This window comes from Diuraphis noxia, unplaced genomic scaffold (assembly GCF_037042655.1).
Source record: "Diuraphis noxia isolate RWA-SAM2 unplaced genomic scaffold, SU_Dnox_SAM2 contig0005, whole genome shotgun sequence".
Classification (NCBI taxonomy): Eukaryota; Metazoa; Arthropoda; class Insecta; order Hemiptera; family Aphididae; genus Diuraphis; species Diuraphis noxia.
This window is the reverse complement of record NW_028301715.1, coordinates 13,143,123-13,159,924: the sequence shown is the minus strand read 5'-3', so window position 1 is coordinate 13,159,924 and position 16,802 is coordinate 13,143,123. Positions and strand designations below refer to the sequence as shown.

Sequence of the window (16,802 nt, the reverse complement as noted above, 5' to 3'; positions counted from 1 at the left end):
GTAATGGTTCAAAAGCCATTGTCGCATTTAAAATAAATATTGTTTTTTCTTTGTTTCAATGTTTGTATTTTATGAAACAATTTAAATTCAGTTTATAAAGATATATACCTATATATTAAAAACATTAAATTTGATGGAACTCAGAAACTAGCTTTATAATTAATAATTATTATACATAGGTACCTACTATAATAACAATAATAATAATTTAAGTCATTTTTAAAATTGTTCGTAAACTTTAAATTATAGTATACAATATTATACTCTGTACAAGTTATTAAGTATATTATATTATAGTTTGTAATAATAGCTGGTTAAGAACAATACAATTCTCAATATTTGGTTGAAAATATTTTATCATTTATATTATGGTACTTACTAAGAATGCCAAATAAAGTTAACTCAGTTTATTTCAAAGTAAATGGTTTTTGAAAAATACATTTGAGGTAACAAAAAAATAAAATAAAAAATAGGATCACCAAACTCTTCGTGTTTTAAATAATTTTTTTCAGAAGAAAGCCCTCATCTAAAGCAAACAAAACGGAAATATGACTTTTTTCATGCACATCTCGTGTACATGACGTATCTGGTGCTTAAGAACGGCCGAGGCCGAGTGAATTGGAGCAGTGGTCTACTCTCCAACCAGGTAAAATGCGTATAATATTACACGGTGACCGTGAGGAGATGAAATTAACGTGTGTCATAAAAAAAAAAGGAAAAAAACTGTAATATCTATATGACTACATAGAAAATGATAAATTATCAATGTACATCCGGTTCAACCTCAGCCGTGGAAATGAAGGCGGGAGGGGCAAGGGGGTGACAGGAGACGGTGGTCGGGTTCGACGAAAACAACAGTGGTACCTATTACGTCTAAACCTCGAAAAAAAAATTAACTGAATTGGCGCTTACACCCGGCTACGAAGCCGGAGGACAAGTAGGGCGTGTTTGGTGCGTTTGTCCTTCGTCGTCGCCGAAAAACCGCCAAAGCCCCCTTCTCCCCCGTCGGATACCCGGTATACCACCTGCACCGCAACGAGACTATATAAATCGGTTCACCCACATTTGCCAACTATCAATCACCAACGTTTGATCTGTAACTGTCGCAATTCAAGCACACAAATACAGCCACTAAAAATCATCAAAATGGCATACATGGTGAGTAACTTATAGTAGATTAATATTATATAACTTATAAGCCAAGTTTTGCTTAATAGGTACGTTTTATGTGCGGAAAGTTAGGTTTCGACTTGAAAAAAAAAATAGGACATATTTTTCGGAGCGTATGAAACTTTCATGACTTCACGCTCCCCGCAATCCTATGGCTTGTGTTGTATTATTCGTGTATTCCATTGTATTCCGCATTGCGTCGGTTTACGACTGGTCTTTACATCCAGTATTATACGCGGATTCATCGGGATTCTGTATAACTGTTTATTGTTGAGCTTGTTACTACTAATTATTATTAACGATTCTGTATGAGACAAAACTCTTTGCGATGTATTATTCTGGTGTGTATAGAAATAATTTACTCTTTTACTGACGATTATCTAAATATTATGATTGGAAATTATTGACAGTGTATAGATATTGAACAAATTGTCATGATTTAATTTAAACCTTTACACGTATGAATGCAATAAAGCTTTATCATTTTAATTCACAGTGGAATGAATCGAAAAATAGTTTATTGTAATTCGGAACAAATTATCTTTCTAGTGTCTATTCAAGAAATTTGTGCTTATCATTCTTCTTATTTTTATGAATTCATTTATATTTATCATTATCATTCATTGTTAAAATAAATATACATACCATAGCCACGTTTCCAAAATATTTAAATGCTTAAACTTATTTTGGACTCGATTAAATGTATTAATAAACTGTCAGATATTTGCCCTTTAAAGTTTATAATAAACAATATTACGTTGTAAAATAATCTGTATTAAAACCAATGTGAATGAAATATAGTTTCTACGTATATTTTTATTACAAAACTTACTTTTATGATACAGTTCTGGAAAACTTAATTAAATTATATCACTTTCAATTAATTTTGTAATACTACCATGTTCTTTAAAAATCGTCCAAATTTTATTGTTATTTTTAAACAATTTTTTTAGTACCTGCCCACATATAATATTTAGAACAGAGATTAAATACAGACTTTGTCAAGCTATTTTAAGTTACATAATTGAAGTTTATTTTATATGTTGAATTTATTACTCTATAATTGAGTTTTGACTGATAATATAATTGTTATTGTTTATTAACTAAAATACCTTTAATTTTCTTGTTAAAATATAATTTTATTTAATAATGAAATAGTTGATAAAAGGAAACCGGCAAAAAGTGTGTCAATTACTTTTTATGATATTACATAGAAAATAAGAATATCATATAAGTAGCTTATATTATAAATAAAATTTATAAAATTTCTTATTTAAACAATATTAAAAAAAAATCTTATTTATATTATATTTAAGATCATAAAAAGTACGTAACTGTATAAGTATGTTATATATTTTAAACAAATAAATCATACCAGTAGATTAAACATATTTTTTTAAATTGAATATTCTAATACGCGCCTTGTCGTGATTTAAATGTAGTTATTTAGGTATGATTATTCGTATTTTAAAATGCGATTTCTGGTTAATAATTTCTAATAGTAGGGATACTGTATACTATGGTGGTATACAAAATTATAACTTATGAGTTATAACACGATAATAATAATATTTAAATTCTGATTATAGTTCGTAGTCATCGCCGCCTCCATCTTGGCCACCGCCTACGGATCTCCCGTAGCAGCACCCATCTACTCCGCTGGCCCAGCTTACTCTGCACCAGCTTACTCTGCTGCCCCAGCATACGCTGCACCCTCTTCATACTCTGCTCCATCTTACAAACCCGCTTACAAACCAGCAGCGTACGGACACGAATCTTACGATGCCCCAGCCCCGTACAACTTCGAATACAGCGTGAACGACCCACACACCTACGACGTCAAGAGCCAATCCGAATACGCCGACGGAAACGGTTACGTCAAGGGATCCTACAGTCTGGTCGAACCCGACGGTTCCACCCGCACTGTCGAATACACCGCTGACGACTACAACGGTTTCAACGCCGTCGTCAAGAAGGAAGGTGGATACGCCGCACCAGCTTACTCCGCACCATCATACTCTGCACCAGCCTACAAGGCCCCGGCATACGCTGCACCAGCCTACTCTGCACCAGCCTACAAGGCCCCAGCTTACGCTGCACCAGCCTACTCTGCACCAGCCTACAAGGCCCCATCTTACTCCGCCCCGGCCTACAAAGCCCCATACTCCGCTCCCTCATACTCCGCCCCAGCTTACAAGGCCCCAGCTTACTCCGCACCGGCTTACTCCGCACCGGCTTACTAAGCTAAATATTTGACTTTTTCGAAATCAAAATGTCAGTTCTAATTTATTGTTATTTATTTATTTAAATGTAAATATAATAAACAATTAATATTTGCAAATCAGTAAAACTCAAAGTGTACTTATTTATTTATTTTTCTTACACATTATAACAAAATCGCACAATGACTATTTCGTATCATACGAATTTACTATGAAGAGCATATTAATTATGATACAGTACAAAAAATAGAAAATAGATTTATATTGAATTAAAACGTCGAATTCCAAAGATTAAATAAACTAGTCGAACAATATTGTGACTAAACATAGCGATCAAGGTTTACATGTTTATAATTTGATCTAATTACGATTGGCTTATAACTTGATAAACACATTTCACAATTTTTAGTAAATAAAAGAGCATGATCCACATGGAGCGAGGATAAATATAATTATTTATGGATTATGACTACTGAGCGTTGTTCAAATGTGGAACTATAAGAGTTTATTAACAATTGAGTAATGAATTCGCCCTTGATTCGACGATTTATTAAGCTACCAACTTGCTAACTATGCCTTCTACATAAATCCTTGTCAAATATATTGTACGCCTCTAAGATCACCTCAATATGAGATTATTAACTATATAGTATCAATGGATGACTATGAATGAGCAGGATTAGGTTATGTTTGGAGAAAACCTGTGAGATATCTAATCATATAATATATCTGCAATAAACATTAACTACAATTTGGTCGATATATTTATATTATTAACCATAGTCACTACCAACTTTCAAGGCAGAGCAAATGTTTATTTCAACATTCAACATGTCACTATGTTCAAACGTATTGTAAGTTTAAATGGGTAGGTATTTCCTTAGGATATTTGTTCCAAAACAAAAAAACACACTACCCATGGTATTGTAAGAAAAGTCCATCTTTGAATTTGGCATACAGAAAAACTGTTGTTATTATTATATTATTTATTTAATAGAGTAAGTATAGAAAATTTTACACAAACGACAAATTTATCCTTCGAATAAGTGTTTAATCATTTCTATAATAAAGTTATTGTATATTAAGCTTATTGAAAGCGCGGCAAGACTACATTGATAATTTTTGTAACTACGTATAAAATATATTCGACTCTAAGTCAATTATTATAATATAGCAGCATGCATGTTAAATTAGGTTCAAATTATTTACAGATTCAAAAATAATAAAAAAACCATTTTCGGCTAAAAAAATATTTTATTATGTCCGTGCAATTAACTGATTTCCAATAATATTATTGTTTTTCAATACACCTGTATAATGTGTATTTTCCATTTTCGATGGCTACTAAATTTACACTTCAATTAATAAAATAACTGAATAATTATTTATTATTACGTATTTTTATATCAGGAAATTGGATATAAGCAAAACAACTCAGTTAAATATTTGTTACTATAATATGTACTATATCCGCTTCAAACACTACTACTACTACAAACAAATCGACATTTTACCTAATATCTTTTTTAAACAAAATCGTTGGTATTATGTATAATATCGAAATATATTTACATATTCAATCGATGTGTTGTCGTCACATAGTAATAACACTATAAAATACAACGATGTAATCTGGGACATTTTAAACAAGCAATGTCTAATCGGGTGGTTTGCTTGACTGAGGAGCCATTATTTGTACATTTATATTATACTATAGAACTTATAATATATTAGTGTTAAAAAAAAAAATGGTGTGTTTTTAGTACGTCAACAGTCATAATATTTTACGCACTCAAACGTCGTGGAAAAAAAAATAATGTCACTTTGACACTAATAATTACATCATCGCCCAAACAAATTACAGTGTCATAAATATTGCACATTCGAATGGTTATAAAGGAATATGTTACCAAGATTTAATAATCTCCAAAACGACTATCCATTAATCAATCAATTGTTTGCTATTTTGTTGCACCTATACGGCCTATTACTATATTGTATTTCTGACCAATTTATTACACACAAGTGACTAGTTAGTTCTGAAATTACCTTATCCCTGAGGACAATACGCTGACTAGGTGCATCGATTATTATTGCGCATGTACTAAAATATGTTGATCGTGTTATGGTTTTGTTACGTATGTACGTACGTACGTTTTGTAACCTCTAATGTGGAGTATACGTACATATTCTATCATGTTATCTATGTGTAAATACCTACGTGTATTTATATGTATATGCATAGATTCTATTTATAGTGTTATAACAATAAATATAGTATGAATTTCAAGTCAACATCGACTGACCTATTGAATGCAACAAGAATACAATATATATAATTTAAAAATGCACATTGCACACGTAAATGGAATTGTATTCCTAAAATAAATGCATCACGAAATAACATTTTATGAATTATGACGAATTGTACCATATTCCATAACGTGCCCAATAAAATATGAATTAGTTTTTTATTCACAAATACTAACATCGATGAAATAAAATCTCGTCAATATGCTAAAAAAATATTCAACTGCCATAAAATATGAGTCCAGCATATTCAATACCATACTTGAACAAATTGTTGGTGCTTAGGTAACAATAGAACGCTAAAATAATTATTAACGAGTTCAATGTAGTTTATTTAAGAATTTCCATCAAGAAATTCAATTATATTTGCTTTGCTTTATTACCTAACCTATTATGGTTAATTTCGTTTCGGGAATAATTATTTATTTGTTGGATATTACTAAAAAAAGTTTATAACTGAGTCTCATAAATTGCGTTATAATTGGGTTTATTAAACGCTAACAGTACAATACTAACACAATAATAAAAACTAAAGCAATAATAATAAAACTTCAAACTATTTAACGACGAATGAATCAGCTGTTGTACCTTATATCATGCGTTATCGCAGTTGTTATCAATCTAAATGAAATATAAAAGTTTGGACTACTAACTTACTATCGATCTTAAAACATAATATATGTAGCAACTTTAATAATTGCTTCTATTATTATAAATTTGTAATATTCACTTTTATATAATATTTAATTGTTAATGAAACAATAACTATAAATAAATATTTTATCTTAAAAATGTAATTTAATTTAGGTTGTAATGAAAAAAGTGATGTATGTATTTCACTTGATATTAATGAATATGAATAACCGATTATATTATAAATATTTCTTATTTTAAACAATTAAATTGCAAATTTATTATCAGAAATGAGTTTTATTAATATAAACAGAAGTTTTAAATTATGATAGTACCTAATATGTATTAAATGTAATATATTTTATTGAAATATTATTTAAAATAAATATTGTGCTTTAGAGAATAGTACATTTTGTAATTATTGATGTGTTTAAAAAAATTACATTATTCGTTCTAGTTTCAGAATTCTTTGCAATTAAACTGTCATTTTCAGTATTTAATGTCTTTCACACTTATTTTATTTATATCAATTTTTTTTTGAATTTCAAATTTAGACTATTATGATAATTTTTCCAAAACTGTTTTTGACTGTGATTACTTAACACTGAAAGTGGTTGTCAATCTTGAAGCCAAACTCTCCAACCTGGAGGACCTGCAGAATACATCGACCTATTTATATTATATTAATGTTAATAGATTTAATGTATTAAATAATTTTATAAAGATAATATTAGAATTTTTTCAATAAAATTTGTGTCGTCACATCCCCACCATAAAAAGTTTAACTTTGATAAAATAATATACATTTTTAAATTATATACGAAATATAAAACATGTCGTCGATCTAAATCATTTTTAGATAAGGTTATGACTAGGTATCTTTATAGTTGTTTCGCAGACAACGATGAACGAATACGACATTATAAAATCATTAGATTCTCGTCTTCGATAAGAATCGTAAGTATATTATATTATTATTGTGTTAAATGTTTACTGAATATCAAAAATCAATACCCAGTTATCACTATTGCTATGGTGTGTATTTAATTAATACCAATACTAATGTAGGATACTTAACAATATGTTTTTCAAATCTTGTAATTACACAACATTTCAAAAAAAAAAGTTAGTTTATAAACGCGTATAATTGCAAGTGAATAATTAAATGAGTACAGCAAGACACGTATGAATAACTTATTACCTAATTAAATTTTAATATACGTCGCGTATTCAAACATTGAGAAAATATATAAACAATCTCCTGCATAGACTAGCTAATTTACAGAGTATTATTTAATGTTTGGTACTTGACCTAATGCTAAGGGTAATCTTTTCCTTTAAGGGTCTTCTATATTAATAAAACAGTTTGACTTTATATTCAAAATTTAATCGATGTGTTTTTCACATAACTTACAGGTAAAACCGCCGTATATGACTTGACCCTTCAAGACTTGTGAACATAATATTATAAGTATCACACTTGACATTAAAATTTTTATAGACTCGAAAATACTTTGTTATAATTGCATAATATTATATATTATATTTGCGTTTACGCGTGGCCATAATTTTCTTGCCCAAAATGGGGACACTTTCAAAAAGTTTTTAAGGCCTCCCAATATTGGATAAAATGTATTATAAAACGCTTCACACATGATAATTATGCAAATCAATATTATTTTTTTTATGTAAAATTAATATGGATGAATAGTAAAAAACATTTGAATTACTATTTTTTACAATACTTGTTAGTAAGTTGCTAGTATATAAGTATTTATAATATAATTATAACAATAAATTGATGAATTGAATAGGTAACGATATTGATCTCTACCTGAAAAGTGTACATAAATTGTATAACTAAAACCATGGACTAATTACATACCTAGTAAAAAATTTATTAAATTTAAATAACTCAATCGACAGTGATTGTGTAACGCGTTTATATTTTAGATGGCGATAAATTTAGGGCACGCGTAATTTTACAGAAATTAAAATTAAACTATGCCAGAGGTTATATTATACAGCCTTGGTGCTGAATTATTGTTATACATTTAACATAAAAGCGTTGATCGGTCACTTGGTTCAGGATCAGCTCGCGACTGCAGGGCACAATCGACTGTCTCGGTAGGGAGTGGCGGTTTTTAAATTTCTTATAAAATTTTTCAATATTACATACACCTCGGGGTAGGTCGTCGTATGTGACTTACAATGTTTTTTGTGTCGTTGGTCTGAGCAATAAAAAAATAATAATTAAGTGGAAAAGTGTCTGTACATAATAAGTAGGTAGATCACGTGTGGTATAAATACAACAGCAGCAACAAGGTTTCGATCAATATTCTGTCCAAACAGATCACATACAACATAGCTCGCACACAACCCAATCAAACTTGATTTCAAAGGTATGGTTTTTTGAATTTTCGATTTTCTATTATTCATTGTAAATTATATTCATAGAAAATGCTATAAGTTATTTTTTTTTTTTTTAAAGCCACTTATTTATAATACTATGACTATTTAATAAAGTCAGCTTTCAAAATATACAAGCGATTACCATTTTTATAGCTGGTCATCAATTAGTGTTTAAAATTGTTATCGACGATATTATTATTATTGTTAGTTTTTTACAGCCGATAGACTTTGACGATTTCAGAGTTCAACAGTCGTTGAATAAACAATTGAATTCCAAAAATATGAATGAACAATGGGCTGTTGTTACACTGCCAATAACGTTTATATAAATATTGATTTTTGCCCTGTTTAATTATTCGACCAAATTCTATTCAGTTTGTGTTCATAGCAGTTAGTCGTTTGTGGTTTTTATAGTTCAAAATATTATGTTAAATTTAAAATTTTTCACATTTTTTATTTTTTTATTACCTCGGCTTGTACCTGTCATTATGGAGATAACTCGCGAAATAATTACGACATGTTGATACGTAGCTTATACGTAGCATATAGGTAGGTACTAAAGAACATACACGTCATATATTCACACAGACATTATTTAATCTCTGGATCTTCCAATCGAAAAAACAACTCGTTTGAGAGTGTTTGTCTATTACGAAAGGTTATATTATACAAAAACGTGTGCACAGATCGGCCATTCGCGATACCTATATACGAGCACGCGGTACATACGTCATAGATTCGTACCAAAATAATAATAATCGTATGTTACGATCGCAGGTCGTGATTTTGGCATCAGCCATGTGGGTCGCCGTCGTTGGATACCCAGTGTACCAGTCACCCGCTCACCACACACCCACCCCGTACAGTTTTAAGTACAGCGTAGACGACCCATACACCTACGATGTCAAGAGCCAATACGAGTACAGCGACGGAAATGGTTACGGTTAGGGCTCTTACAGCGTTTTGGAAGCTGACGGTTCCACCCGCACCGTTGAATACACCGCTGACGACTAAAATGGTTTCAGGAACGAAAGTGCATCCAAGTCGCCATCGTATTTGGCACTTGCATATTCAGCATCAGCTTACAAACCTGCAGCTTATTACTGATGAAAGCAAGTTCATGACTTTCACGCACCGCCATCCTGCGCGCCACATCCTGTCTCATTTTTAAAAATTTATTTCAATTTCCTTATCATTGTTTATTTGTTTTGGCTATATTCGTCCGTTAGGAAAATGGCATTTCTATTGTTCGCCTTCATCATAACAACTGCATGCAAATTCTACGACCGCGACCACGATGATGGTATGAAAAACTGTCTTATCATTATCACTGAAAACAGTTTAGATCGTGTCTGCAGGCCAATGGTCATCGAAAGGTCGTCCAGAATTATTCAGAGCTCGGGGATTTTCAACGAATTTCAAATTTGGGTAGGGAACGCAGTTAGATACGTCTTTTTAACTGTAGTTGCATATAACTGCACAATAATTGACGTTCAGTAGTACACTTGTATGTGTGAAAGCGATGAATAGTCTCGGTACTTCCCCGAGGTGCATGCCTCTAGTGATTTTAAAAACGACGTTAGAGAAATTATTCTGTAATGGTCCATGAGAACTCGGTTAAAACGTGAGTACTTGTGTATTCAGTAAGTACTTACATTCATGTGAGCACATATTATATTTCAAAAAATTATTAGTCTGCAGATTGTGTGACACGCTATAAAATGATACTTTTCATTGTTGATATTATTATAAGTTAAGTACTAACCACTTTTTATTAACCGACGAAAGTCTTTGCAGAATTATTTTTCAAAAATAAAAATTTAATAATATTGTATGAAATTAGTTTTTAGTGTGTTTTGATATGAATACGCATCAAGCTCTAAATCATTTAACCAACACAATTTTATAATGACATATTTATATTCTTATACCTAAATTAATGAATCTAAATTGCTAAAAAAAAATTAATTTCAAGCAATATGATCAAAATAGTAGTGCCTTGTAGAAATTATTTCATGTTATTCCTTAATGATTGATGTGTGTAAATCATCCTTTACATTATGACGTATTATAGGTATGACATTCAGCAATATTTAATTCTGCAGGTTATCTGTCTCAGAGATTCGTTACAATCCAAAGCCAATAATATTAATAATATGTATAATAACATGACGTGTTAGCTATCTGAATGAGTTAGGCTTAGCTCACACAAGTGCGAGTGTATTATAATCATACTGCATTTGAAAACATTGAATAGGTACACTGTCAATGCGCCTTACATTTTTTTGTACAGGCTTAGTTTTTGTAAAATAGTAAATAAGTGTTTTCAATGTTTACATACCTATTTAATTTTAATACAATAGCACGCTAAATTCATCTTTAATTAAAAGGAATGTCTAAAACATTTAAAATCGTACAAATCAGGGGAAATACCAATCTTAATTGCTATTAATGCATTTTAGTATTAACATTATAATATAACTTACAAATTATTATTTATTTTACTTCGTAGCACTTCGGTAAGTTTAGTTTTTAAATATAAGTATTTAGAACTCATACCATTTAAATAATAACATATTGAACAATTATTACTACCTATAAGAAATAATAGGACTTTCATCTTGTTGATGATTTAAAAGGTTATATTTTCAGTATTAAAAATGTCCCACGAAGATCGATAATGGATATTTTTTGGAAGTTTGATATTAAACCGTGTTCCCGACTATAGGGTATTAGATTAAGTACACAACTTGATAGCTTGTAAGTATGAAAAATTTAAGACAATTTTCTATCAGCAGAGTTGTATTCGAGTTGCATATCACCGCAACGTGACATGTACAGCAAAAGACGTCTTAAGTTCGCTCATACACTGTGCTCGATATAACTCAGTAAAATCCTGTAAACTGCGATTCATCGTTGAGTGGTATTTTGGTATTATCCGAATTATGGTCTTTCGTGTGATAAATATTAATGGCACACACTTTTGAAAATCACAAGGTGAAATGAAATTGAAAATAAAAATATTTACTAATACGTCGAAGCAAGTATTATTTTTGAATAAAGTTACGAAATTAAAGTCTCGTTGTATGGAAATTGTTGGCGTGTTATTGCGCGTAGCTATATGTATTTATTCCGAATTTTCGTTACGGTTCATCGCATTTTAGTCGATAAAAACTAATTGCATTATTATTGATAATCATTGTTGAATTCGTTTACATCATTCGATCGCGATGCGATCGAAATAATAAAAAAAAAAAAGATTATTAAATAATTTTCTGTGAAAAATTAGAAACATTGGTCTGTCGCTCTCTGTTCTCTTCGCGAGTATAATATCAGTGGTATATAAATTATAATAGCGTCTTTGAAATTCGGTCATGACCGGCGAAGCGCGAACGCAATTATCCGCGTTCTATGTATAGGATCGGCGGCTGCACCAGCGAAGTCAAACTTACGGCCACTGTCACCATTGCCGCCGCTGCAGCCACCGCACAAAGTATTATGTCATTCGCATGCTGCTGCCATATAATATACTAAAACTACCACCGGTGACGGTGCGATATTAATTACTGCGACAATCCACCGACGAGGGTCCGCGCGATCCGCCTGGGCGTTAATAAATGATCGATCGCACCGTCGTCGCGCGTCGTGGCGGTCGCCGTGCAGGAAATAAAATAAAATAATGTACGCGTACGGAACATAATAATTTTATTACCCGTAACCTACCTACCTACCCACATACCTACTTACCTACACTCAGCTACACCATATAATAACAATATATCATAAACGTAGATCGTGACCGTAACCCAACTAATATATTATATTATATGGCCACGCATAGCCAGGCGTATATTATATAATATACATAATATGCGTAAAATGATAACAGTTTTATTACACTCATTTTAAAGGTAATTTTAAGTATGGTCACTATTTACTTACAAGAGGACGTGATAAACGCATTATACGCACGTGTAATAATTAATAATAAGTGTCTAATGAGAAATTTATGACGAAACGATCCACTATGATAATTCGAAATTGTGGTGTTTGTAGGTTAAATGTATTACAGTTAGACTAATTTTTAAACACTCATATTAGTGAATTTTAAGCGGGCAAATATTTCTGAGGTAATAATATCCATTTTATATGAAAAAAAATCGTCAAAAAACATTATTTTACAATGTTCTTAAGTATTATTTAACTAGTTATTTTTAACTTTTAATATATATATTTATAAACTATATTAGACAATCAAATCTAGACGATAATTAATACTGAATCATTAACTAATTTGCTATCCATTATAAAATATAGTTAATCTTTAAATAAATCATCAGCTGAAGACAATATTTGTATACTAGCTGCATTATACCTAATACATTATTTTACATATAAATATATTATAACCATAAAAAAACATATCATATCGCTAGGTACTAGAAAAAAAATTTATAGCGTTCTCACGATTTACATTTTATGAAATTATACTAAATCATTCCTCATGCAATAACGATTAAAAATAGAACAAATTTTTTTTCATGAAATTATCGTGACGTCAAGTAGACCCTACAATCATGCCAAGATACACATAAAGATATGTTACGGTTAACAATTTATGACGTAACTATCTATGCATATACATCCTATGTCAACTTGGTTGTATGTGTGTGTGTGTATTCTGTTTTAGTTATCAAAGTTATCAAAAAAAAAAATAAATCTTTGTGGTATATTGCTGTTCAATCGTTGCCTGACTATAATATTATATTACATTTAATATACATTATTACAGTTTACATTATCATGATCAATTTTAGGCAATCAATTTTAGTTTTACAACATTATATTATTTTTTTGATGTTAGGTACATGTTGTCTCTATGACGTCTATGTCTTTGGTAATATAAAAATTCAGTTATAGAGGTAGGTATATACTATATACAAGATTTTCTTATATTGTTATAATTCAAAAACGAATAATCGTAGTTGTTTAAAATTTACACCAAACGTTTATTTTATTATTTTCTCCGGTTGAGCGATTATGATAGTCGACGCGTCGTCGCCTGTGAACTGCTTTGCATAACTCAGTAGACCCGCCAAATCTCCATAAGTTATTTCCTTGTTGTAGTCATCGAATCTGTGTAGCTTGGTCTCCAATTCATCGTATTCGATTTTAAATTTTAATTAAAAGGTAGTCTTTTTGATTCTGTTTGGAGCGATCAATGTGTACCTATTATTGCAATTTTTCAATAATTGTGTGTGTGTATTACATTTTAGTTATCAATGTTGTCTAAAAATAAATACTACATATATTGTTATAAACCGCGATCTACTCAATTACGTATAGCTAAACGACTTTGTACGAAATCCCATTGAAAATCAGGCTGTTATTTGTTTGTAGCTCTTGCAACAAACTCCTACGCGCTATTTTATAATTGTTCTTGACATAATACACGTTCCCACACATAGCTCAATGTGCGTTACTTTTCACCACGGAGGGTAAATATGATGGTTGTATTGACTATTATTAATGCTGGACGATATTATATAAAAATTAAATATCGCAAAGGTAAGTACTGACAATATTATTTAATAATATTTGAATAAGTGCTCATATTTTACTAATTTTTAATTCGTGTTTTTTTTTTACCGATTATCGATGATTTTTGGTTTGGGTATCGACATTAATTTTTAGTGTATATGATAAAATAAATTGCCAATTAAATATCTAATCACAAAATTCTAAATAGGACGGTACCTATAGGTATTTTTAAGGAGACGAAATTCGTAATATTAATGTCCACGCCGCAGTGTAGAATAATAGAATCAGGAAAGGTTTTTATAATAATATTGGTAGTTGTAGATTTAAGGATATTTTAATAATGTGTTATCAGAATAATATAATAATAAAGATTTCATAACATGTTCTTGTTTTCTTCAAAAAGCACGAGTTTTATCTTTTATTAAGATATAATTCAACAATTTTAAAAATTTCAGATCCATCGATGTCAACGCACATGGGATCGTAATGTTTCCAGTACGATTAACTTGAACTCTATAAGTCAATTGCGATTTGCAATTGGTAAAGCCCGATAACAGTCAAAAAGTTCAAAAACGTATTAAAACTCAATGAACCGAATAAGACGTAGTAGTCGAGTGATAGAAAAGGAAAACAATTCTTCAATTTTGTAATATAAAATAATTTATAAATTACAATGTTATGACTGAAAAATATAATGTTATAGAATTGCTGGCTGAAGAACTGTTTTGTGCATTGGTAGTGGAGAAAAAAATATTGGTCCATGTTTATGAATAGCAACAATGATGTGGACTATTATACGGTTCATGTGTAATATATTATTAGTCATTACGCAGTGGTAGGTAATGTATTTATTATTTCTCATTGTGAGACTAGACTACATAATATGACCTCCAAATATTATTTTTTTCGTGTTTGGTTTAACGGACTAAGATAATAACCGCTTAAAATGAAAATTAGAGCTTCGAAAACTGCGTTCAGTATACGAGCGAATGACATTCGAGTCCATTAGGTCAGATCGTTTTATTTTTATTTTTTGTTCTCGTTTCGTCATCAGACGAAATTTGTGAATGATACGAATTCATTAAACACATATTATATACATTGGTATGTATGCGTACGTGCACTATTTCGAGTGCATAGACCAATTATTATTATTTCAAGACAAATAAAGGTCGCCTCGATAGTACAATAACATAATCTAACACTGTTCGACCTTGTTAGGCCCGCGATTAATGGCAACAATTTAACCGTAATGCTCACCTCCTTAGACAGACGCGAAGAGTTTTTGCAATGTCTTTTGTTCGGTTTTACCTATTTGCGTTGTATATGTCGTGTTGTATAGGTATACTGCGAACATTTGAAGCCATTAAACCACGGTATATAGGTATATGCCGTAAATATAAATTGTAAGAATGTTTATATTATTATAGTTCTCGGCCATTTTCGGGGTAGAGTATACATTAGAACCAACCGATTTTCTAAGAAAAGAGTTACTTGTATGTGTCCGTTACAAGTGCACAAGAGCATGTCCAATCGTTATCGGTAGTCTGCTACAGAGACGGACGAGCGTTATATCGCGCACGTGTATTATGCGAGCGCACGTGGGACGCAGGGTCAACAACATTTTTTCTATCTCCTGGATTTAATTTCAATTATTTTTTAATTTTTAATTTTTAAGACACCTGGGTTCGAAGATTTTATACAAGATAATATTATTGAAATTAAATCCGAGAAATGCAAAGTTTATTATAATGTTTGGTTGATATTAAGTAGGTATAGGTACATTATTATACATTATAACGGTCGACGATAAAAAATAAAAAATAAATCGTCTGCGTTATGGATAAACCATAATTCTTCGCGTTATCTCTGCGTAATGTTGTACATTACATGGGTCTTGATAATGTGACCGACATTTCATCATTGTTTTTGTGCAATCGTTGGGGTGTGTTTTACAGGAACTAATCACGCACGAGACCTTTATAATATTTATCGCACCGACGGTAACATGCATAATAATATTAATAATATTATGTATCGCGTCATCTCCGAAAAACCATTGTGTACCTATTTCTCTAAACAGGATTATTATATACTATATTTAGGTATATTATACTAAATTATTCATGCGTTGTTATATGTATGTCGACCGTTGGACTAAAAAAGAATGAACCTACCTCCACTGCCATAGCTGAGCCAAGATTTTATTTATAAAGTGTGATAATATTATAATAATATAAAATATAATTTAATGAATTGATACAATGATTCATACGAATATATTTTAGGATTATCATAAACTGCCGATTTCAACTACCAAACTCGAAATCTTGGCAGTGGAGTTGATGATTGCTGTAAACTGTTATTAAAACTGAAAAGAAAATCATTTGGTTTTGCTGAACAACAGGAAAAACACTAAATTAGTTGATATCTACCTAGATTTAAAATTACTGTCGGATGCATTATTACATTTGTATTAACTAAAAAAAAAATATAGAATAAAGACCTTCGAAT

The 16,802-nt window shown here is 30.6% G+C and overlaps 2 protein-coding genes and 1 pseudogene across 5 annotated transcripts in view; 2 read left to right on the top strand and 1 right to left on the bottom strand.

The window, feature by feature from the left end:
• Nucleotides 1-16,802, bottom strand: part of LOC107163545 (A-type potassium channel modulatory protein KCNIP1-like) — a 414,281-nt gene that overhangs the window by 208,711 nt on the left and 188,768 nt on the right. The gene's annotated exons all lie outside the window — the stretch shown is intronic.
• LOC107163554 (cuticle protein 18.6-like) lies at nucleotides 1,003-3,520 on the top strand. Its single transcript, XM_015511014.2, has 2 exons — nucleotides 1,003-1,158; nucleotides 2,760-3,520. The coding sequence occupies exons 1-2, from the start codon at nucleotides 1,147-1,149 to the stop codon at nucleotides 3,411-3,413; spliced, it is 666 nt and encodes a 221-aa protein (XP_015366500.1). The 5' UTR covers nucleotides 1,003-1,146; the 3' UTR covers nucleotides 3,414-3,520.
• LOC149054929 (cuticle protein 8-like) lies at nucleotides 8,340-10,586 on the top strand (annotated as a pseudogene). The gene is made up of 3 exons (XR_016192109.1): nucleotides 8,340-8,348; nucleotides 8,651-8,737; nucleotides 9,525-10,586. The product of XR_016192109.1 is annotated as a cuticle protein 8-like (transcript).